The 25,384-nt window shown below is 43.3% G+C and overlaps 1 protein-coding gene across 3 annotated transcripts in view; it reads right to left on the reverse strand.

The window, feature by feature from the left end:
• Window positions 1-1,445: 1,445 nt before the first annotated feature.
• Window positions 1,446-25,384, reverse strand: part of LOC120024851 (CD276 antigen-like) — an 84,001-nt gene continuing 60,062 nt past the window's right edge. For 2 of the 3 annotated variants that reach the window (XM_038969171.1, XM_038969172.1), the window contains exons 6-8: window positions 24,654-24,707; window positions 17,180-17,218; window positions 1,446-4,255 (exon numbers count right to left, since the gene is read on the reverse strand). In XM_038969171.1, the coding sequence (XP_038825099.1) occupies window positions 17,196-17,218; window positions 24,654-24,707 (77 nt within the window). In that variant the 3' untranslated portion in view covers window positions 1,446-4,255; window positions 17,180-17,195. The remainder of the gene's footprint in view (window positions 4,256-17,179; window positions 17,219-24,653; window positions 24,708-25,384) is intronic. The other variant, XM_038969173.1, reaches the window with a different exon arrangement.

Consider the following 25,384-nt stretch of genomic DNA (forward strand, 5'->3'; position numbering starts at 1 on the left):
AATTATGTCATCACAACCCGCTGCGCCTTGGTTCAATCACTACTCCTCCTCTTCGGTTGTAGAGGAGGAGGAATACCGTTACACATTGGCATAGTTTTTGCTGAGCATGTAAAACCCCTGACAGCTGAAATCAGTCACTTAACTCCCTCTTAGAATGGCTGTCTTTACAGAGACAACGCCTTTGGAACATGAATGCCACAACAAATCGGGACATTATTACGATTCCACATTTTGTCAGAAAACAAATGCCGCATTTCACAATACTCTCAGATCAAAATGCCAAATCAAATTAAATAATGGCAGTTTTGCCGCATTTAACAATTGTCATCTCTGTGGTGCTTCTTCCTTCCATCCCTGTCCTCTAAAAACGAGGCTCTGTCATCTGTCTTCTGTAAAGCCTAGTGTCAACAGCACACGTCCAGTAAGCCTGCTTACCATTCAGAGGGGAACAGAGTAGTGTTAGCGATTCACAGGTGCTTTCAAACTTTTTTTCCTTCCCAGCATGATTACATACTCTTGAGGAATATTTATCTGAGCCTCTATTGAAACGGTTTTGTTCTTCAAGATATCCCGGTCCGGAGGTAAAACACTACGAGGTAAAACACTCCCGTGTGGCTCAGTTGGTAGAGCATGGCGCTTGCAACGCCAGGGTTGTGGGTTCATTCCCCACGGGGGGACCAGGATGAATATGTATGAACTTTCCAATTTGTAAGTCGCTCTGGATAAGAGCGTCTGCTAAATGACTTAAATGTAAAAAAATGTAAATGTACGAAAGAACAAACTTTCCCTTTTGAAAATGGAAACAATAACAGCCTCTCTTCAATGTGAGCGTTCGGTAAACTGTGGAGTACCAATCTATCCCTTGTGTGACCTGATCACCTTTCAAATGACAACAACATTGATCTACTGTGACAGTACAATTCAGGGGGAAACGTTGCAACATAAACATGCTTTCAAACCTTGTTTTCATGTTTTGATTGATGAGCAGCGTTTTCGATTGGGTATTTTTGCCCATCTGTTCCTCAGAGCTGTCAATGTCTTGACAATCCTGACAGTTTTCTCCATGCTGACTTATTTTCTAAAAGATGTAGAGGTCCAAAGGACATTGATGGGTAATGTTTTTCCTTTTAAAGTCCTATTACACTTTTTAATAAATGTACCGCTCTGTCATAAATAATTACCCAGAAAATCAAAAGTATCAAATCAAATTAAATCATAACTATTAAGTCTGTCCAAAAACACAGGATTAAACTATGACTGGATAGTCAACATTGGCTTTTGGAAATGAATCTTCACAAATAGTTGAATGGTGTATTTTTCTCTGTCTAGCAGCGGGTATAACACCCTGGAGCATGGCTGCTACCAGTAGTTCTTCATCTATTATTGACTATATTGCACTTTTTAAGAACCATGTGCTAAAGTTTCAAAGACACTTCTCTCGTCCCTTGGTTACCAACGGCTGTTTATTGATGCTTTCTTTCTCCATACTAAATACACAACTCAACCCCCCTGGCGAGAGGAGAACTATACAGTTTCAAATGTCTGCTGTGAGTTTTTCTCCATTGCTCAACAAACTGTGATATTCAGGTTAACTTTCCACTTATTCCAAACAACATAATAGAACAAACAATCTGGCTACAGACTCCGGACTCTAGAATAGCATTTGACGCAAATGTGTTTACAGAGAGTAATCTTGATTTGAAAGTGTCTCTACAGTACAGGACTCTCTGGGCACAGACATCAGTTCAACATCTAGCTTTGATTTACATTTGGTTGAATGTGAATTCAATGTGAAATCAACAACAAAAAATCACCATTTCATTCTATTTCTGTTAAAAATTGGGTTATGTGAGGACTTTTTGCTAATCGAATTAGTTGTCCACGTTGATACAACGTCATCACTTTGATTATTTCGGTTGAAACAACGTTGGTTCAAGCAGTGTTTGCCCTGTGGGGTAGCTTCTCTGTTGGCACATTCATAGAAACCTACTTCCCAATGAAAAGAGGACATAATCTGACATGATGAGTTATATACTTGAGGACTGGGAATCTGCATCAATATGAAGGGAAGTGGATCATTTATAGGGCTAACAAGCCATTCTGATTGCCAAAAATCACAAAATCTACAGAGTGGAAGTGAAAGTGATTTGAAATTACAGCATTGTGAAATGCGTGACAGTCTTCCAAATGAATGAGGGCTCAGTGTTTGGTCCACTTGTCCCGCTAGAATGATTTTTCAATCTCAAGGTGCAACAACAGTGTCTAAAGAAGCAGTCAGTGACAGGACCAGTCATTGAGTCTGGTGTAGAGTTCATGCTCCATCTCAGCTTGATGGAATTGATGGGAGAAGGCCAAGCTTACAGACATTGAAGTCTGAAGACGTTTGTATGAAATATTTTTAAAAAAATGTATGAGTTTGGATTCAGTTTCCACTGTACGTTACTCATTCTAGCACAGTAATCCCCACATGCCATCTGCCCCCTATTCCTCACCTGTAAGGTTTAGAACTCCTTGCAGACATCCTAAAGTTAGGGAGGCCAGGCAACATAGTATAGACTTTGAAGTAGAAACTGTTTCAAGGCTGGCATTTTCTTTCTTAAATCCCATGACATTTCCTCCCTGCTCCTGAATGAGAGTGACACGGAGAGGGGGCAACCAAATAAACCCTTCCTAGGGGCCGAAGCCACTAATCTATAATTTAATTTCAAGCGGGTGTCTGGGCCATGAGGACACATGGCAAGGTCAAGGGCTACTGTACAGAGAGGGATCGAGAGCGAGAGATGTGGATTTGGAAGCACAGCCTTGGGTTTGATCAACAGCTTCATCCAGCTTAGAGGGAATAGTGATGGGCTTGGGGTGGGGGTTGAGGTGGGGTGGCTTCTCAGAGAAAGCCAGCCTGTCTTTTACACCAACCCAACCGCAGCCACTTATTTCACACACGACAGTAACAAATACTCCTGGAGGAAATTCAATATTCAAAACAACTAAGATTTTTGTGATGAATAAGCATCTGCAAGTCCCTAAGAACATGAGAGCGTAACTGGAAATTTAACACGTCTGGCTAGATCTGCATGTAAATGAAAGATTTGTATTACTTTTCACCATTATTCTTGTTTTCCTCATTATGTAGAGGAGTGTAGTCTGAGATAAATCAGCTCTAATGGAGAAGTGGAGGTATGAATTGTGAGCAGTGTGGCTAATCCCATGAGTAAGGAGATATGTGTAATAATAGAGTGGACCTTGTTCTCCATGAACACACATGCAGTGACCCTGGGAATGGACGCAATAATTACCAGTGACCGCTCGGGAACATTTTCACCATGTCTCTTTAATGCGAATCGGCACTGGGTTATTTTATGGACGGCTTTAGCATTAAACATTTATGGACGGCTTTAGCACATGGACATTTGGCACAAGGACTTGGCACAAGGACTCGAGTACCTGTATACTGTAACAGAACCTATACCCTCACCCACCCACCCTTCCACCCTCCATCTTGAATTCATAAAACATACTACCTTGGCAGTTAAGAGTAGCTGAGAAGAGTCCATGTTCATTAAAAACCTTACATATAAGGCTGCTGTCAGGTCAGTGAGAGAACCAGGGTGTATCCCATGCACCATTTGCAGTTTGCTCGAGCTTAGCTGGCATTCAATTTCAACTCCTCCAAGTTATTGAATATACGAGAGCGGTAGACACTGACAGGTACAAGTTACTCCACGGGCAACCATTAATTAGTGAGTCAAGGAGTAAATGGAGAACTACACAGCTACACTCCATCTCTGGCAGGCAGACAGCTACGGAGACACCGATGGCAGCCTCAGCTGGGTCATCTCTTAAGCTGCTCACTTCCTATTAGAAATGAGATCCTGGGTCTCTCAAACTTCCTACCTCGATACACAGGGAGCCTGTCAAATCCAATGGCGTTCAAGTGGAGTTTCTCTCTAGCATATTGCATAGAAATTAATACGACTCCACATCAGCATTCATATACTGCAGCAGTCTTCGTTAACTGAAAGAGTAGCAGGGGAAGGGAAATGCATAGTGCTGTAATAGGATATGATGGGTTTATGTCTTTTTGAAACCCAGGAGGAAGTGGTCCTGTAGGGATGGGTATGATGGACTCATCATCAGCTCAGTAAGGACTGGACACTGTGTGGGTAGGAGACAGTGGAACCAGTCTCTCCGTCGTTGGATAGGTGTAGTGGGATTAAATACCAGACTCATCGCTGTCTCACCGTCTGCCTCCTCACTTCTGAAAAGAAAAAAAGATTGTGTTAGAGAGAGGGAGGTTTTCAGACCAAAACCTTATGGGGAATTGTGCTATGGAGAAAAAACATTACAGAGACACTTTCTTATTCCAACAGGACAATAGTACGGTTTGTTCCTTTTGATTAGACTGCAACATCTCAGTCTTTATCCAGTGGACCTGTTTTCCATATTACAGCTAACTCTTCTAAACTTTGAAGGAAGTCTGCCCACTCCGGTCCCAATAGACCCCTCCACACAACTGCTAATGCTACCACAGCAAATGAAACTGCTCTCCCTGAATAATTAAACTGGTTGGAAAATTAACTCAGACACACAGGGTTTAATGTCACACAAGAAGCTCTCCTAGTTTAAGATTTTAAAAAGCAATATAGCATGGTATAACCGTAGAGGTTCAGGATAAATATGTAATTATAGTGCATCACCCATAGCTACCTGAAACCTACTGCTCTGGACTTCCAATTGAAAAGAAAATATACAAAAAATATATATAATGTTTAAATTTTTCAGTAAAATAATAATTTAAAGATGTACATGAAAGGAAATATATTAAAACACAAAGTTTGAGGTAGAGGAATACTTTATGCATTATGACATTTTGCAGTAGCCTACATGCTCTGTGTTCCAGAAAGGCTTCATCTCTACTTCCTGTCCAAGCCTGTCATGCTTATAAAGCTCCGTTTGATTCTGATCTGACTCGAAGGACTGAGATTGCAGACCGTCAGCAGATGCAATATTCTCTAGCGTGTGGTGAATACTGTCTTGGTCACTTTGGCTGCTGCCACTGTTTGGAAACCTCTCTATCACTTCTTAATCATTACATCTTGTCCCCTTACTGGATCTGTGGCACGTGAGATACAGTTGAAGTCGGAAGTTTACATACACCTTAGCCAAATACATTTAAACTCCGTTTTTCACAATTCTTGACATTTAATCCTAGTAACAATTCCCTGTCTTAGGTCAATTAGAATCACCACTATATTTTAAGAATGTGAAATGTCGCAGAGAGAATGATTTATTTCAGCTTTTATTTCTTTCATCACATTCCCACTGGGTCAGAAGTTTACATACACTCAATTAGTATTTGGTAGCATTGTCTTTAAATTGTTTAACTTGGGTCAAACGTTTTGAGTAGTCTTCCACAAGCTTCCCACAATAAGTTGGATGAATTTTGGCCGATTCCTCCTGCCAGAGCTGGTGTAACTGAGTCAGGTTTGTAGGCCTCCTTTCTCGCACACGTCTTTTCAGTTCTGCCAACAAATGTTCTATTGGATTTAGGTCAGGGCTTTGTGATGGCCACTCCAATACCTTGACTTTGTTGTCCTTAAGCCATTTTGCCACAACTTTGGAAGTATGCTTGGGGTCATTGTCCATTTGGAAGACCCATTTGATTTAACTTCTTGACTGATGTCTTGAGATGTTGCTTCAATATATCTACATACTTGTCCTTCCTCATGATGCCATCTATTTTGTGAAGTGCACCAGTCCCTCCTGCAGCAAAGCACCCCTACAACATAATGCTGCCACCCCCGTGCTTCACGGTTGGAATGGTGTTCTTTGGCTTGCAAGCCTTCCCCTTTTTCCTCCAAACATAACGATGGTCATTATGGCCAAACAGTTATATTTTTGTTTCATCAGACCAGAGGACATTTCTCCAAAAAGTACAATCTTTGTCCCCATGTGCAGTTGCAAACCGTAGTCTAGCTTTTTTTAATAGTGGTTTTGGAGCAGTGGCTTCTTCCTTGCTGAGCGGCCTTTCAGGTTATGTCGATATAGGACTCGTTTTACTATGGATATAGATAGTTTTGTACCTGTTTCCTCCAGCATCTTCACAAGGTCCTTTGCTGTTGTTCTGGGATTGATTTGCACTTTTCGCGCCAAAGTACGTTCATCTCTAGGAGACAGAATGAGTCTCCTTCCTGAGCGGTAGGACGGCTGCGTGGTCCCATGGTGTTTATACTTGCATACTATTGTTTGTACGGACGAACGTCATACCTTCAGGCGGTTGGAAATTGCTCCCAAGGATGAACCAGACTTGTGGAGGTCTACCATTTTTTTCCCTGAGGTCTTGGCTGATTTCTTTTGATTTTCCCATGGTGTCAAGCAAAGAGGCACTGTGTTTGAAGGTAGGCCTTGAAATACATCCACAGGTACACCTCCAATTGACTCAAATGACGTCAATTCGCCTATCAGAAGCTTCGAAAGCCATGACATCATTTTCTGGAATTTTCCAAGCTGTTTAAAGGCACAGTCGACTTAGTGTATGTAAACTTCTGATCCACTGGAATTGTGATACAGTGAACTATAAGTGAAATAATCTGTCTGTAAACAATTGTTGGAAAAATGACTTGTGTCATGCACAAAGTAGATGTCCTAACCGACTTGCCAAAACTATAGTTTGTTAACAAGAAATTAGTTTCAATGACTAAACCTAAGTGTATGTAAACTTCCGACTTCACAACTGTATCTCTATAAAGTGGAGAAACTGTAAATAAAACAACAGAGACAACTTGATGAATTATATAAGTCAAAAGAAGTCTAACTGAGTCCTGACAGTTTCCTAGAGGTTTCTGTAAACTCGGTGGCTCTGGATATCCATATGTATCAAACAGAAGCAATCCATTTGAAAAGTAACTCCAGTTCCCACTTTCCTAGCCTCCTCTCAGAGGGCAGTGCAGCTTGCCTCCTAATCCATCAAACAAATGAACACAACACAATATTTTCACACCTGCATGCTCTCATCGGATTCAAATCTACTTTTGGATATTCCCAATTTGGAAATGCATGATGTGTGTGTTCAAACAGGGGGTCATTCTAATTGAGTCCAGGATGGCAGCGTTCTGAAATGAATTTCAGAAATGAAAGACCACCCCAGACCTTTACCAAAGAAATGAAACAAATGAAAGACCACCCCAGACCTTTACCAAAGAAATGAAACAAATGAAAGACCACCCCAGACCTTTACCAAAGAAATGAAACAAATGAAAGACCACCCCAGACCTTTACCAAAGAAATGAAACAAATGAAAGACCACCCCAGACCTTTACCAAAGAAATGAAACAACAAATGAAAGACCACCCCAGACCTTTACCAAAGAAATGAAACAAATGAAAGACCACCCCAGACCTTTACCAAAGAAATGAAACAAATGAAAGACCACCCCAGACCTTTACCAAAGAAATGAAACAAATGAAAGACCACCCCAGACCTTTACCAAAGAAATGAAACAAATGAAAGACCACCCCAGACCTTTACCAAAGGCTATAGAGATTGTTTGGCTGTACAGTTGAAGTCGGAAGTTTACATACACCTTAGCCAAATACATTTAAACTCAGTTTTTCACAATTCCTGACATTTAATCCTAGTAAAAATTCCCCGTCTTAGGTCAGTTAGGATCACCACCTTATTTTAAGAATGTGAAATGTCAGAATAATAGTAGAGAGAATGATTTATTACAGATTTTATTTATTTCATCACATTCCCACTGGGTCAGAAGTCTACATACACTCAATTAGTATTTGGTAGCATTGTCATTAAATTGTTTAACTTGGGTCAAACGTTTCGGGTAGCCTTCCACAAGCTTCCCACAATAAGTTGAGTGAATTTTGGCCCATTCCTCCTGCCAGAGCTGGTGTAACTGAGTCAGGTTTGTATGCCTCCTTGCTCGCACAAGCTTTTTCAGTTCTGCCAACAAATTTTCTATAGGATTGAGGTCAGGGCTTTGTGATGCCCACTCCAATACCTTGACTTTGCTGTCCTTAAGCCATTTTGCCACAACTTTGGAAGTATGCTTGTGGTCATTGTCCATTTGGAAGACCCATTTGCGACCAAGCTTTAACCTCTAACACCTCCCAAACCCGGATCCGGGAGCACCCCCATCAGTAGAAAAGCTACTAGCATAGCCTAGCATAGCGTCACAAGTAAATAGTAGCATCTAAATATCATTAAATCACAAGTCCAAGACACCAGATGAAAGATACACATCTTGTGAATCCAGCCATCATTTCTGATTTTTAAAATGTTTTACAGGGAAGACACAATATGTAAATCTATTAGCTAACCACGTTAGCAAAAGACACCACTTTTTTTACTCCACCAGTTTTTTACTCCATCAGTAGCTATCACAAATTCGACCAAATAAAGATATAAATAGCCACTAACCAAGAAACAACTTCATCAGATGACAGTCTGATAACATATTTATTGTATAGCATATGTTTTGTTAGAAAAATGTGCATATTTCAGGTATAAATCATAGTTTACCATTGCAGCCACCATCACAACTCTCACCAAAGCGACTAGAATAACTACAGAGAGCAACGTGTATTACCTAATTACTCATCATAAAACATTTCTTAAAAATACACAGCGTACAGCAATTGAAAGACACAGATCTTGTGAATCCAGACAATATTTCAGATTTTCTATGTGTTTTATAGCGAAAACACAATATAGCGTTATATTAGCATACCACAATAGCAAACATCACAACCGCATTGATTCAAGCCAAACATAGCGATTACGTATAAACCACCAAAAGATATTAATTTTTTCACTAACCTTCTCAGAATTCTTCAGATGACAGTCCTATAACATCATATTACACAATGCATATAGAGTTTGTTCGAAAATGTGCATATTTAGCGGCACAAATCGTGGTTATACAATGAGAAAAGTAGCAAAGCTGCCCAGAAAATGGCAGGAGAAATCTTTGAAGAGGCACCTATTCTAATCAGTAACTATTCCAAAACTTGACTAAAAAATACAGGTTGGACAGCAATTGAAAGACAAATTAGTTCTTAATGCAATCGCTGGTTTACATTTTTAAAATTAACGTTACTTCAAGCATACAGCGTGCGCTAAAGCGAGACCGCACCATAATTCATGGCGGATTTTAAAAAAGTAGATGTCCTAACCGACTTGCCAAAACTATAGTTTGTTAACAAGAAATTAGTTTCAATGACTAAACCTAAGTGTATGTAAACTTCCGACTACAACTGTATATGCGACACACACATACACTAAAAAACCCTCATATCTTCACGTCAGACTCCTGACTGAATAGACTGGGAAGTTAACACAGACGATCCAAACTTCGCTCTATCCATGAGCTCCAGCAGACAGACATCAGGAGGACAGAACCATCCTATCCCACTTCTTCTTAGCAGGTTGAGACGCTGCATGCTGACGGACAGTTTCATTTACAGCCAGTGCAGGGGATTGCACACTAATTTACTCAGGCTATGGGAGACTGTTCCTTTAAAGCAGCAGAGTGCCGGGTTCATTCTAATGAACCACTGTAAATCCACACTGCACTCATTTCAGTACTCATTTGCATTGAAATGGAAGTGCCATATTTCATTCTCTTCCTTGGTAACCTTCCACCACTTATTTATATATTTGGAGAACCCTGTACAGGGAGCCACGGGCACACTGTTTTCAGACATTGACGTAAATGACAACAATCTGAGTCATTATCAGAGAACAACTCCAGGTGGGGGATGCTGACATCAACACAGATGTTTCCAGAAGTCAATATGCAGCCTTTGCAGATTTGGAGAGAACTTAAAACTGACAAGGTAAGACAGGTTTCCCATAAGGCATTATGAAATACACAGAGTCCTTATAAAGATGCTCTACCTAGGTCTTATCTACTTAATTTATTGAACACTTCATTTGTATAATTTGTCTAATTTGTATAAATGCATGTGGTATATGCATTGTAACATTGCTGGTGGCAAGCACACCATGATGAATTATTACAGACATGACAATGATAAATAATACTCGGAGAAAACCATTCCGTCATACCCTCTGAGACGTCACAGTCACAGCTTCAGTGACTGTCACCTCAATGCAGCGTCATACATCACACACACGCCAAATAAATGTCATCTGTACCTTTCCCCATATTTTTATTATGTGGTGTGATTTCCCCTCTCCAATTTCCTCCGAGCCCCCCTGGTGTTAATTATCAGGCTTCTTTCCCCTAGAGCAGCACAGAGCTGTGGAAGTGCATTAATCTTGATTCTCCACTCCAGTACAAAGCCTTGTTTGAAGAGACTCCTGTGGTAAGCCCCAAAGGCAAAGTGATTCAGAGTCAGAAGGAAAGAGGAGAGGGAGAAAAGAGTTGCAGATCGCTCTGTGTTTACACTGGGAAACCTGGCCGCCTGGCAAAGCAGCATGCAAACCATTCATCCCCTTCTTCCTCAGTGTTATAATCATCATCTGTATGATGAATATCAAGCTGTGCGTCTGTGATGACATCAGAAGGGACCATGGGCTATTATGATTTATTGATTTGGTCTGTGGTGGAGTAATGAGGTCACTTTCATGTCATCATCCCATTCCCACTCAGTGGACTGATGGCTGCTGAGTGGACCTGTCGGTGTTCTGGGGACTAACTAGGAGCTCTACAATTAAATGTGACCCCATTCTATGTTCCAAATTTTCTCTCCATCCATGTAATTTAATGGTCTGCTCTCATTGCTGTAGTGTAATTACAAGATTTTCAAAACATGTTCCTTCGTTAAAAATGTAGTATATAGTGAGCCTTGGATCCAGTGCAGCTAGTAAATGGTGGCGAATCAATGTTAGTGAATTCTTTAGACTACTATACTGTTCTGCAGCTGCTGGTCTGCTGCTGGCTGGTCACTCTGCTCCCTCTCATCTAATCTGTCATCCACATCACTGCACAGATACAGACAGAGACAGCAGCACACTCTCAGATAGACACGTCTATCGCCCTCACCAAGGATTTTATCTTTAATTAACACAGGTCAATCCAGATATATCCGCCAACGGAAAGACAGAGATTGTATTATGATTTCCATGACAGGAAGTTGTTTTAAGCCTGTGTCGGGTCGAATAATCATTAATTGCACTGTCATCACTGTGGCTGAGTGACAGAATTCATGAGAGCTCATTCATTTAAACAGTCACAGTGTCTAGGTTGAGGAAGGTGATCCTTTTGAAACCTTCTAGAACTGGAATTCTGAGGGCTTTTAATGGCAAAAAATGTTATGCCCTTGATTTCTTGTAAATCGTTAGTCCTCAGTTCTAGAATAGTTTCTCATTATGAAATCTTGTTCTACAGCATTGAGGCACTAAGCCCAGTTTGTCAACACAGTGATACACATCTTTCAGCTCTGACGCCTTTCATTTGGAGCCATGTATTTTCTCCCTGAGATTTATAACACTGACTCACATAAAAAGACATCTTAGGCTGCGCTTACACAGGCAACCCAATTCTGATCTTTTTTAACTAATTGGTATTTTGACCAATCAGATCAGCTCTGAAAAAGATCTGATGTGAAAAGATCTGATGTGATTGGTCAAAAGACCAATTAGTGAAAAAAAATATAAGAATTGTGCTGACTGTGTAAACGCAGCCTTACCGTCTGCAAATCCAGCATATTTGTGCCTATTCCCATTTGGGTATGCTAACTTCTCTGTATTTACATTTCTGCCTTCTGTAATTCTCTTGATGTTCTCAACACACACCTTTCCTTCTTCTGACAATAGTTTAGCAGTATGTAATTAATTTAGAAGAACAGTGTTCCAACACAATTATACCAGCTCATATTTGAGATTACATTTGTAATAGGTGTAAACAAGTCTGAAGGTGTGTGCTACTGTGTACTGTATGCCAGTGGAGGCCTCTATAAAAGTCCCAACCCCAGTTGGACAACTCATGTGGCCAATGAGAGAAGAGACAAAAGTGCAGGCGCTAGGCTCCCGGCCCTCTGCCCCGGCGGGGTTGATGGAGGACGTGATGAATGCTCTGGAGGAGTGTCTCTCCATCCATGTAATGCAGGGGGATTGGACAGTCATGCCAGGCCAGGGGCGTCAGGACAGCAGCAGTGACCAAAGACCCTGAGCCAGGTATATTAAGTGTTGCTGACAGCCAGGTGACACCAGAGCTCTGTGTTGTGTTGACTGCACACGACTCAGTACCATGTCACCATGATGGAGTGATAAACAGCCTTCAGGATCCATAGACCACCTGAGACGCTCTATACGTAATGTATATATGTGCCGCTGCATGCATACCACAGCCCACCGCACTGAACTGTCAAGGGGCCCCAAGGCAGTGGCTTGTAGGGAGGGAGGAGGGAAGGTGGGTGGGTGGTCTCCATGCTGTGTATTACATACCCAGGCTCTCATCTGCATTATGAGTAATCTATGCTAGTTAATTGAGCCCAGAGGCAGTTGGCTTCAAAGAAGCCTCCTGTATTTTTTTGGTGCAAAATAGAAGAAAAATAGCTCTCAGAGGAGCGGGGCTCTCTGTCGAGAGGCAAACAGAGCAGAACTCCTGCCGTGTTCATTAGCTGTCATTGATCAGTGATTCAGTCCCCACACTCCCGCTGCACACTGATATTACGAGTTTCTTGTCATGAAAATCGTTATTAAGGTAAAAAACAAACAAGTGCAGCCAGCCCAGCAACTTTGGTCCTTATATTTTATTTTTCACTGCACTATTCTGATGCGTATGGCTCCGCGCCAAACCTCTCCAAGCAAAGCTACAAAATACTATGCAGTCAGTGATATTCTGAGCAGCAAAACTATCCATCCTAGACCATCCTCCAATATCAATATGATGCAGTTTTTTCCCCCATCTCTTTATTGGCTTTCCCTCATCATCCAGTAGCTGGTGCTTCTGTACAGTACAGTATTATATGGTTGCAGACTCATTATCCTGATAAATGGCTGAGACAATAAGCTAAATAACGCACATAGCCAACACCTCCCGGGAGAGCTCTAGCCCAGCGTAAGTGTCCTGTCTGACATCATCAACATCAGACGAGCCTCGCCGCGGCGCTGAGACAACAGTAACCTGAGGGGCCGCATCGCCGCCTGGCGCCTGCCCTCTCCCCAGACACACCCAAAGGTCCCACCGACACGCCAGGCGAAGCTTATTCCTCACCTCACGCCAGCTCTCTTGCTCTCGGTGTCTCTCTCTCTCTCTCTCTCTCAACGACGAGCCACGGCACAGCAGCTATACCTTAAATGCTCTAGGAACCATTTCCCATTTTTATATCTCACTTCATTTATTCTCCAAGTTATTTCTTCCTCATTCTTATAGAAAAGAGAAGAGTGGGGCTCCTCAAAGTGATGTGCTGTCTCTGCTCGCTAAAACAGGACAGAGACAGAATAAGCCCTTCGGCCAACACTGTAAAACATAACAATGAGATAGATTCTTAGAATGACAGTCCAGAGTTTAAGGGGATATACAGGGGAAAATTCAAATCAATATTTTAGAGCTCTAGTAGAAAAGAGGGTGGAGAGGGCCATTATCTAGAGCTAATTGTACCTATAGGGCCTGTCCTATTAGACGTATTAATATCTACTCTCTCATTGGAATTCATTTGTGGTACTGGCTGTTGCTGGATGACTAGGCCATATCTGTCTCTCTGCCTCTCCTCTCTCACATTCACACAGGATTTCCTTTATTCTCTTTGTGTCTGGCCTTGACAATGCATCCTCCTTCCATTGGCAGATATAATATCAGGGCATGTGTGCTGCAGCTCCCAGTACAATGGGATTCTGAGGTTCTCTTTGCATGACTCATTTGGAGTAATATGTCCTCCTGATTAACGTGGATCATTAAATTGTGTCAAACGTACACGTTTACACTGCATATCTCACCATGCTATAGCCGATAACAAACGCAATCGAGCTGTCTATTAGCCTTTCAGGTAAAAGCCTACTAGCAGACAAGGTGAGAGTCCTCCACTATGAATGACACTTCCCTCAAGGACACACAGTCCTCTGTGAGGAATTACATGAGATGCTTCACCATTGTTCAATGTTTCAGCGAGCACTCACTACGGCTAATTATTAACCATGGCAACAGCTCTGGATGTGAACACAGTATGGACACGCAAGGTGAGTGAATTGCATACCCAGTGGCCTGCAGTTGTTGTATGAAATATAAGAATAGAAAATAATAATGAATCACATATAAACAAATATTTCAAGAAGGTAAAAGGTTTTATGAAAACAAAATGTCCAATGACACTAAAACAAGATAATCAGATGCACTGAACTTCCGTTATTAAATAAGATATGCTGCACTCTGCATAAATGAGGTAATCGATAAAAAAATGGCCACAGAAATATTAAAATAATTGATCAGTGGTGATTCAGCAGGAGAATATGGTTTACAGGATATTGACCTGCGACAGTGTTAGGACTGAATGTGAAGGTCGGGGCGTAGTAATGTCAGATAACCTCACAGACAGTGGCTCAAATGGCACCCTATTCCCTATATAGTGCACTACTTTTGAGCAGGGCTTATTGGATTCTATAGGAAATAGGGTGCCATTTTGGACTCAGACAGTGACTCTTGGTGCCTCTACTTTATTTGGGGTAGTTAGAGGAAATGAGTTCCTCCACCCTCTATCATCATGGTTGACCATCTCAGCAAATTATATTTTTATGACTTGATCCAATCACTGTACAATAAAAACATACTGTGACCGTATATAGACGCACAATAAAGATATTGATATCACTGTCTTGACACCAAATAACTTTTCTTTGCGTTATTTCAGCAAGAGAAACATCTGTATAATTTGCATAGTAACATAATATGTGTGAGTTGACAAAGTGTGGTGGTGAAATGCAGTGTCAGCTCCTTCACTCCAGCTGGCCCTCGTGATTATTCTCCAAATGTGATGAATATAATTATAGGGAAACTATCCCATCCTCTTATTAACAGATCCATGTCTTGAACCCCTAAACCTGCCCTATGAAATCCAACTATTTTATGGATTGAAGGAAAATAAAGAGGAGGCTCCCACACTGCATTCATTGCTTCCTTTAATGTGACAGGTTCAATCTTAGTCAGGTCACAATTGATGGAAAGCTTCTGAAACGCCTCTAAAAATATCCACGAGCAATATCAAACATGCTCGTCATAATGAAAGAGGAAAATATAGATTTCACAGAAAAAGCTGTGGTGACAAAAATGTGCTTGGCCTTCACGGCTTTAACCTCCCTCTGTCAGCTAGTGAAGCTTCCCTAAAATAGCCACAACACAGTTCCCAACCTGGGCTTCCTGGCCTGGGCAGTCCTTTCCCCCAGGCCTAGGCAGGAAGGGTAGGACCAGGGGAGTGAGGTGGAGCCTGACACAGCCTCCCAATGCTTGGCCTGCCGATGGGCCAGCCCATCCCTCTCTCCAGACAGGCAGCAGACCAGGGGCCACAAAGGCCAGGCTCCAGTCACTGGGTGATGGATGAGGCCTCACAGTCTGCCACTGCATTACTGCTGCTGTCTGTGCATGGTCCATCTGACCCTCACTACAGAGAGACAGACAGACAGATAGATAGATAGACAGAGAGTATACTGCACTGGGCTGTTCTGTTCTGGGAGAGGGAACACACCACACCATCCAGACACTCCATAAGTCTCTCTAGACAGTGTCGTTACACAGCTGCATGGTAGGCAACCATACTGTACATCCTCTTCAGATAGCAAGCTGAATACTAGAGACTGAACGTCAGAGACATTTCTCCAATAGTTAGATAGCTAGCTATTAGTGGCTTGCTTTTTGAGGAGTGTGTATGGCTACATGGCAGGCAGGGTTTGGTAGGTTACTTTCTAAATGTAATCCGTTACAGTTACTATTTACCTGTCCAAAATGATAATCAGTAAAGGACATTTTGGATTACCCAAACTCAGTAGTATAATCTGATTACTTTCAGTTACTTTTGGATTACTTTCCCCTTAAGATACATTACAAGAAGACAAACAGGATCCATCAAATGCATTTGGTGTGTCCTTATAGTGGTCTCTGACTTGTGGTCAGAGAAAAAACTTAAACTTGCGTATTTTCTCAACGCTGAATTGAATGTCATAAAACAGAAAGGTGTCATAATGAAAAAGATAAAATTCTCGCAAACATCCTTTCTGGATTTTAACATAATCCAATAAGTAATCATCTAGTTTTTCAAAAGTATCTGTAATCTGATTACTGTTTAGAGTTTTTTTAATAAAATGTAATCAGATTACATGTAACTGATTACATGTAATCATCAGTTACTCCTCAACCCTGAAGGTAGTGTACTGTACTGTAGGTCGGTGGGCTGAGCCGACAAGCATCATCCCTCTAAATGATTTATGCAGTCAAATTCCTCTCTTTTTTTTTTTACATGTTAAATAAATACCGTGAGCAAAAGATTGGCATAGTCAAATCCACTAAAGGGAGCAAATACACTGTAAGAAACAGATTATAAATAGAGTGACTTGTTGAGGTGACGGAGACTATTATCAACACCTATATGTCTGTCTGGCTGGGAGAGAGAGAGAGAGAGAACGAGCGAGAGAGAGAACGAGAGAGAGAAAGTTGATGCTTCTCACTTTACAACCAGCCTGTCTTTTTTTAACCTCCTCCTGTATTCTTGTGTCACTCCCATCTCCCACAGAGACACACAAACACACCTGGTGCTGGCAGCTTAATGAGTCATCGCTCCAATGATTAAAGGTCTAATGCGGCAGTTTTTTTATCTCAATATCAAATCATAACATGCTGTAATTGAGGAAAATCATGTGTTTGACGGCACCGGGCCTTTAACATTAATTGGGCTTTAAGGGGGGTTAGGAAGGAGCTGGAATATTCAAAACCCACTTCTAATGACATTGCACAGAAATACATTTGTCATAGCAACCAATGACCCAAGACATTCCCAAATTTCTGATTGTCCTTCACAGAATGAATGCAGCCTGAGGCTCATTACAGAAGCAGTTACCCACAGCCTCTGCAGACCTTGGGGCCTCGAGAGCACTTACTGCCTCCTGAAAATGAAATGCGAAGACAACATGACATGACACACAAAAACGCACCCACACGGACACGCACACACACACATGAAGGATGTGTAATGACGTCATCGTATGTGATTCTTACCTGTGTTCTATTGGCTTTAGCTTTTCAGGGGGGTCATGGCTGAAAGACAGAACAACAGAGGAATATGAGCTTCGTAATGCTAGTAAGACAATTAGGATCATAGAACAATACAACATTGTCCAGTAGAACTGTTGGCTATTTGCAGCTGAAAGTGGTTCCCAGTAGCATGAGATGTGAACATGTATGTAGCCAGCCTTCATACCATCTTTGTAATCTGCGTGTAGGGCTGTTGCGATGACTGTATTACCGCCACACACGAGCCATGTGACCGTTGAGTCACAGTAATCTCCTTTTATGCACTCTTGACATGCATTAGTAGTACCCAACTCACTAAAGACCATCAGGTCGCTAATGGCCTGGTACTCAGGGCTGTATTGTCCCTCTAACCACTCTGACATTAATGCAAATGAAATAGAAAATCCCATCAAACACATCATCAAACAGTGTGTTTTTAAAACTCACCTCACTGTGATTGATCAATTTGAAGAAAGAAGTTCAACAACAGGTTGAAACTGAATGAAAAACATGGTCATTGTGGATGTTGTTTCAAAGCCTAACACAATTAAATGGGCAGCGCTTTGTAAGGTGATGATTCATTCAAAACACCCATATGCATATTCAAGTTTATGCATACGCATTGGCCTGTGAGCCCAACACCACCCCCCTAAAAAAAACGAAATTAAAATAATAATTTGCCGTTTCTAGTAATCACCTTTGAGAGTGGACTGCATTATTATGCACACTGGATGGACTGTTTACCTTATGCTACACTCCAAACTTTCTATCCATGAGTCTAGGAGAGAACTTATAGGCCTATGCAATGCGGTTGCTAAATTGATTGTGCAGGGCCGCTAAGCCTTCAATTACAGTGAATTTGTATTTGATTTTGAATAGCCTAGAAATAGGGCCTTTTTTATATTTTCATAATTAAGAGGCTGACACATTACCTTTAGCTACAGCATATCTCACCACCATGCATTCCCCCCCCCCCCCCCCCCCCCTCCTCTCTCTTTCATTACTTACACGCAGAGAGAGGAGCTGTCAACAGTTTAATGAAATAGGTTTCGGTGTGAATACATGTTACTCTCGATGTTCCTGATCAGATTTCACTAGGTATCCCAAATGAAGCACTGGGTAGCTGTAGTAACAGGGTTGGAGAGCCCATGGCATACAGAGTTTGGGTGGAATATCACCTGTCGCGCAGCGAGAGGCTGCATGCTCCTCAAACAGTGATTGATGCATGGAGTGAAATAACCAGAGTAGCCTGAAAAACGAACCAGCAGGAAAGCGGCCTCCATTCACTATTAGAGTGCATATGGATGACCTGTTTTTTTCCCTCTGTCCCTGTTCCTACCCATTTAATAATGGGCCTTTCTAAATCAAAACAAATGTTACATATTAGTAAAGACAAGATTAAATTGAGAATAGTGAACAGCATGTGAAGCCTGAGGAAAGGAACATAGTGCAATATTTCTTTTACTACTTTCACAAACATCAATAGCCTATAGTCAGTCGCATAATGCAGCCCATATTTGTTTTGATTTCTAAGACATTCTAAGGTTTGTATCATTCACAACTAAAGTTGCCAAATAGCTCTAAATCTAGTGTATCTGACCTGTTTCAAATCCCTTTTACGCCCAACATAGCCACTTCATATGCACACTCGCTCTGGAATGGGAAAAATATCCTTTCTATTTTATTCAGCAAAGTGAAATTATATTATTCTTACTATAAAATCATATAATATAAAATAAGGGCACAGGACTTATAAGCATATCTTGTAGCTAAATGAACAAGCCTACAGCCTATGGCATAGATAGGATAACATACAGTAGGCCAACTCATATTCTGTTCTTCTGAAATAAAATGTCTTCATATCATAATGTTTCTTTAGACATGCCTAAAATAAACAACAGATTTATTGTGATGGTATATATTACTTCTCCCCCCCCCCCCCCCCATGTAAAAAAAAAAAAAAAACGTCCTCTCATTGTCAACTGCTTTTATTTTCAGCAAACTTAACATGTGTAAATATTTGTATGAACATAAGATTCATCAACTGAGACATAAACTGAACAAGTTCCACAGACATGTGACTAACAGAAATTGAATAATGTGTCCCTGAACAAAGGGGGGGATCAAAATCAAAAGTAACAGTCAGTATCTGGTGTGGCCACCAGCTGCATTAAGTACTGCAGTGAATCTCTTCCTCATGGACTGCACCAGATTTGCCAGTTCTTGCTGTGAGATGTTATCCCACTCTTCCAACATGGCACCTGCAAGTTCCTGGACATTTCTGGGGGGAATGGCCCTAGCCCTCACATTCCGATCCAACAGGTCCCAGTGTAACGCTCATTTCTTCGACGATAAATGCAAATCCGACCATCACCCCCGACTATCACCCCCTAGCACTTTTTGCCAGTCCTGTCTGGTCCAGAGACGGTGGGTTTGTGCCCATAGGCAACATTGTTGCCGGTGATGTCTGGTAAGGACCTGCCTTACAACAGGCCTACAAGCCCTCAGTCCAGCCTCTCTCAGCCTATTGCGGACAGTCTGAGCACTGATGGAGGAATTGTGCGTTCCTGGTGTAACTCAGTCCCGCAGGTGTGATGTTCGGATGTACCGATCCTGTGCAGGTGTTGTTACACATGGTCTGCCACTGTGAGGACAATCAGCTGTCTGTCCTGTCACCCTGTCGTGCTGTCTTAGGCGTCTCACAGTACGTACAATTTATTGCCCTGGCCACATCTGCAGTCCTCATGCCTCCTTGCAGCATGCCCAAGGCACGTTCACGCAGATGAGCAGGGGCCCTGGGCATCTTTCTTTTTGTGTTTTTCAGAGTCAGTAGAAAGGCCTCTTTAGTGTCCTAAGTTTTCATAACTGTGACTTTAATTGCCTACAGTCTGTAAGCTGTTAGTGTCTTAATGACCGTTCCACAGGTGCATGTTCATTAATTGTTTATGGTTCATTGAACAAGCATGGGAAACAGTGTTTGAACCCTTTACAATGAAGATCTGTGAACTTATTTAGATTTTTACGAATTATCTTTGAAAGACCGAGTCCTGAAAAAGGGACGTTTCTTTTTTTTGCTGAGTTTAGATGTTCCAAAAGCACGCATCAGCGGCTTGGATGCATGGAAGCCTGGAGAAGATAAACGTGTTTATGTTAATTAGCGGTCAAATTACCTTGAGACCAGCATTTTATTGCATGACAATAACCGGCTGACAAAATTTCATGAAGGCCACAGCCCTATTTGTGGGGTTATAGGTCCAAAACATCAGACCACTCTGGAGGCTCTCACATTAGTTTACAGTATTTACCCAACCTTATCATGACTCTCCCTAATGAACGAATGAGGCGGGATAACAATCTAACGGTTGTCTCTCTCTTTAACCCCCAACCCCCTGTCCCTCCCTCTCTCCTCTCATCTCCTGTGTGTGTGTGCACCAACCTTGCTCAGGCTAACAGGAAGCAGAGGGCACAGTGCTTTATTTAATTAGCCACTGCAGCGGAGTGCTCATGTGGAACCGAAGCGTGGCGCGCCCTGGAACACTAAGGGGAGGCAGATCAGGGGAGTGAGATGGATTGACGACACGTCGCCTCCCCCCATGGGGGCTTCACTGGGCTGAAGGGGTACGGGTCACACGACAGGGAAGGGGGGGACAGATGACGTTTGTGTACAGGAATTCATCCTGGGAATGCTTGTTGCTGTCCCCTGAACCCTGCTTGACTAATGGAGAGCCCTGCCCCTGAGTGTACAGTATACCTCTTCTCCCAAAGACACATCCGTCCTGCAAGCTCTTTGCAATTACTTTATCTCAACTTCTGATCAGTGCTACGTGCCGTCAATGGGCCACCATGTTGTTGTGATGCAGAATGCTGCTGTCTGCTTTCATTAGGTCTGACAGCGCTCATTATTCCACATGATTTAGGAGCAGTTATCCCTCCTCTATCTCTCTCATATTGTGACAATGATCTGCTGGCCTTCTCTTCCCGGACCAACAGATAACCCCTGAGAAGAGGCTAAATCCTACTCAGTACGCAAAGCACACGCCATTAACAGTTCAAAGAGGAGAGAGGGAAACCTTCTAGCAACACACTAGCTAACAGTATCTGGCCAAGTAGTACGGTAATATATGAAAAGTCAATGAAATATCCAACATTGTAGGGACAAAATTAGCAGAGTCAGGTGCTGGTCTTCTCATGTGTTTTGATTATAGGAAAGGTCCCACCCACAAATGATGCGTGAAAGTAGAACAGAACATGAACATGCCTGAATATTACAGTCCTCATTCTGATGCAATTGGCTTTTTACACCAAAACCCCATTCTCAGGGTGCAGTTTGATAGTGTTGAAGTAAACTCCCTCTTGAGGAAGGAGTGTACTGTACTATACTAGTGAGGAACACAATCAGAAGCACACGAGTTATGCAGAAGAACACTTAGCCGTAGAGCACAGGGACGTCTGTTAATTAGCTCTCCTGAAGTTCTTCTGTGGCCCACATCCACTAATGAAGGAATCATAACGACTGTATTTACATATCTTTAAGCAGTAATATGTGACACACTGGGACAGCACATGAGAAGAGGAGCACCACAGACTACACTGGCTGCATTGGCTGTGTAAAGAGAGGCCTGTCGGGTTTGACTGTGGCTGGAGAGAGAGGCTGACGCTGGGGAGAGAGGCTGGGGCGAGAGGCTAGGTCTGGGTCGGGGGAGAGAAGTGGGGGTTGGGGATAGAGACTTAGGCTGGGGAGAGAGGGTGGGGCTGGGGAGAGAGGCTGGGACTGGGGATAGAGACTTAGGCTGGGGGGAGAGGCTGGGGCTGGAGAGAGAGGCTGGGGCTAGGGAGAGAGGGTGGGGAGAGAGGCTGGGGCTAGGGAGAGAGGGTGGGGCTGGGGAGAGAGGCTGGGGCTGGGGAGAGAGGCTGGGGAGAGAGGCTGGGGCTGGGGAGAGAGGGTGGGGCTGGGGAGAGAGGCTGGGGCTGGGGAGAGAGGCTGGGGCTGGGGAGAGAGGCTGGGGCTGGGGAGAGAGGCTGGGGCTGGGGAGAGAGGCTGGGGCTGGGGAGAGAGGGTGGGACTGGGGAGAGAGGCTGGGGCTGGGGAGAGATGGTGGGGCTGGGGAGAGAGGCTGGGGCTGGGGAGAGAGGCTGGGACTGGGGAGAGAGGCTGGGGCTGGGGAGAGAGGGTGGGGCTGGGGAGAGAGGCTGGGGCTAGGGAGAGAGGGTGGGGCTGGGGAGAGAGGCTGGAGCTAGGGAGAGAGGGTGGGGTTGGGGAGAGAGGGTGGGTCTGGCTCTCTAGACTCCTCTCACCTTCTCCTCATCAGTAGTACTGAGTAGATAAGTGAGGATTGCAGCTGGACATTTTTCATGACTTTGTGGTTCTCCTAATACCCATGGTCATGGGAATATGACTATTTCATGAAAGGACACAAAACAATGTGCAATGTGTAATCTTGGTTCCCTGAGGAAAGGGAGGGAGATGTAAGCCTAACATGTGAGAGTTTCTCTAGAAATCACGTGGTCATGCCTTTTCCCTTTCGTAATGTGGTTGTTGAACTTTACTTTTCAGGTTTGTCATGGTTGAAGAGATTAAACAGCTATCCCACTGAATTGTGGAGGCTATTATAAACACTGCTATGGGAATACACCAACTCTGATGTGACTGAGTCTGAGGCAGCTGCCCTAGCCGTTTCCTGTGCAGTGTATTAAAATCATCAAGGTATTTAGGTTGATGAGCTATTGCACCTGACGATCTGATGCGATTCAAGCGACTGTCATCCATCTTCCAGCTGTTGCCTTGGAGGATGGGTGACGTGGTCTCACTCCATGGTATCAGCATTATGGAGCATGACACTAGCTTGTCTTCAACCTTGACGGCACCTTGTCTCTGCAAGCCAGGTAGGAGGGTTAATTCACCTCACAAACCGGAGACCATTTTCATTTCTCTCTGCCTCTTTCGGGAGGGTGCTCAAATTGCTCTTTCTGATGTTGTTTCCCTCATGAAAGAACTGGGTCATGACGATGCACACTCTGCCAGTGCCCTGTTTCTAGGGCCTAGGCTAACTCCACAGAGCCCAGGATGCAGAGAGAGCAGAGAGAGCAGAGCAGAGAGACAGACAGACAGGGGCTAGTGGGGCAAAGAGAGAGATTGCAGCCCACTCCAAACAGTGTGCTGCTCTGGGATTACTGCAGCTAACTCTAAACTGCGCATCACGCTCAGATTACAAAACTCATTTCAGAAAAGAGGTGAGGGTTGGGGAGTGGGGAGTATGTGTGTGTGTGTGTGTGTGTACTGTATGTGTATGTGGAAAGAGAGGAGGGGGAATGGGTGATGTTGGCTCTTCCAGCTGCAAGCACATCAAGGATTTCAGGCCAGGCATCTTGTTTGTAAAGCGGTACCCTGCTAGCTAGCTGCTGTAATGCCGGTGAGGGGAACACCTCTCTTTCCAAACGCAGAAGCCCAGGATGAGCCCAGGCTCCTAGTTATCACTGGTTATTGTTCCAATCAGGCTGGCTTTGAAAAGGGAGCCACGCTCTCCTCCGGACAGCTCATTAAGATAACACACTAACGCAGCTCCCCCATCATCCTGCATTTATTAAAGTGGCCTTCATTTCAGCTCCTTTGTCTCACACAGGAACCTCTCCCCTTGTCAGCGCAATTGGAGCCAGATGGCAAAACAAAGCCGCTGTCTGGAGTGTTTTAAAGAGGTACCTCAGACGGCAGAAGAATGAGCCGCTGAGCCCCTCTTCAGCTCACGCCCACCACCGTACGCATGGGCACCACTGCCCGCACAGGTGTGGCTTTCAAGGAAAAGAGAAAGGTGAGGGGGTTGTTGAGGAGTCAGGAGAAAACAGTGGGTTGAGGTGGAGGGTCTTGGAGGTCTTCCTCCTCCTAGCCAGTACTGCACCTGTAGGTATGGGGGCCACTATGAGTTGCTCCTGCCACTGGGCTGCAGAGTTCACTTCGAAACATTCACGAGACATGCATTAGGGAAAGGAGCCATTGTCCACACTGCCCAGAGACCTTCCTTCACCTCTCGGCTTATTAAAATCACATAGCATTAACTGTGGCGTTCACAGGGAGGATAAATAATTCAATCACACTAAAGAAGAAGTCAAATGAATAACTTTAAAGACATTAACGCAGGAGGGAGAGTCGTTCAGACCTGTGCCTGGTATGCACCATGGCCTTGACTCAGAGCACAGAACTTGCTCTGCTAGCTAATTAAACAATTAATTCAGGACACAATATTAAGTAGTATCACACAATTGTGCTGAAAAACGTGCTCACTGCCCAAACATCAGTACTGCATTTATACATTGCACCGGAAGAAGCAGAAATCCATTCCCTGTAAGTTCTTTGCAATTCAATTAAAAATGGAATTAGAATGGGGTATGCATTGAGGAGTAATTAGCCTGTAAGTGCATGGTGTAAAAATGTGGTGATGGTTGTTCCAGATGTGCCTTGGCTGACCTGTCTTAGACTGCTCCTCTTCCTGCAGTTCTTTGGCCTCTTCAAGCTCCTTGGCTGTGGAGAGAGAAGAGAAGCCATCAGACCATTAAACACACAGAAAACACGCAGGCACGCAACAGCACGCACACAATGCACTGTTCCTCTGGATTTCATAAGGCAGCAGCTCATTTAAACCTACGGTGTGCTCATGCTTCACGGCTCAGTCGGAGGCTGAGGCTGCATGTGGCACTGGACCACAGCTGCCCCCCCTGGCCTGGCCCACTCACAAAGACAGTAATCACATTAAGCTATGGCCACTGGCCCTCCTCTCTGGAAACATACTGTCAACTGGGCCAGGCTGACAGAACCCACAGTGATGGGCACACACGTGTGCGTGGGCACACGGAGGCAGTAATAAATGTGCTCACGCACACACACACACACACATACACACAAGCACACCTACACACACGCACGCACACTCCAAAAATAGACCAGGAACAGAGGAACCAGAGGACGGCTGATTTCCTGACACCATCCTCAGCTCCATTGTGTTAGAGAGAATCTGCATTTAGTGTCAGATACTTACTGCATGCCCAGATTCAACTGATCATTGGACCAAATTAAACGTGAATGCAACAATATTGTTTCTGAGTTTTTTTGTATGTCTGCTGCAATTTACAAGACTGACAGAGAGAGAAAATCCTTGCAAAATAACCAAAAAAATTGCAGCAGTAAAAAGATTGGTATGT

Source organism: Salvelinus namaycush, chromosome 30, assembly GCF_016432855.1.
Source record: "Salvelinus namaycush isolate Seneca chromosome 30, SaNama_1.0, whole genome shotgun sequence".
In the NCBI taxonomy this organism is placed as follows: Eukaryota; Metazoa; Chordata; class Actinopteri; order Salmoniformes; family Salmonidae; genus Salvelinus; species Salvelinus namaycush.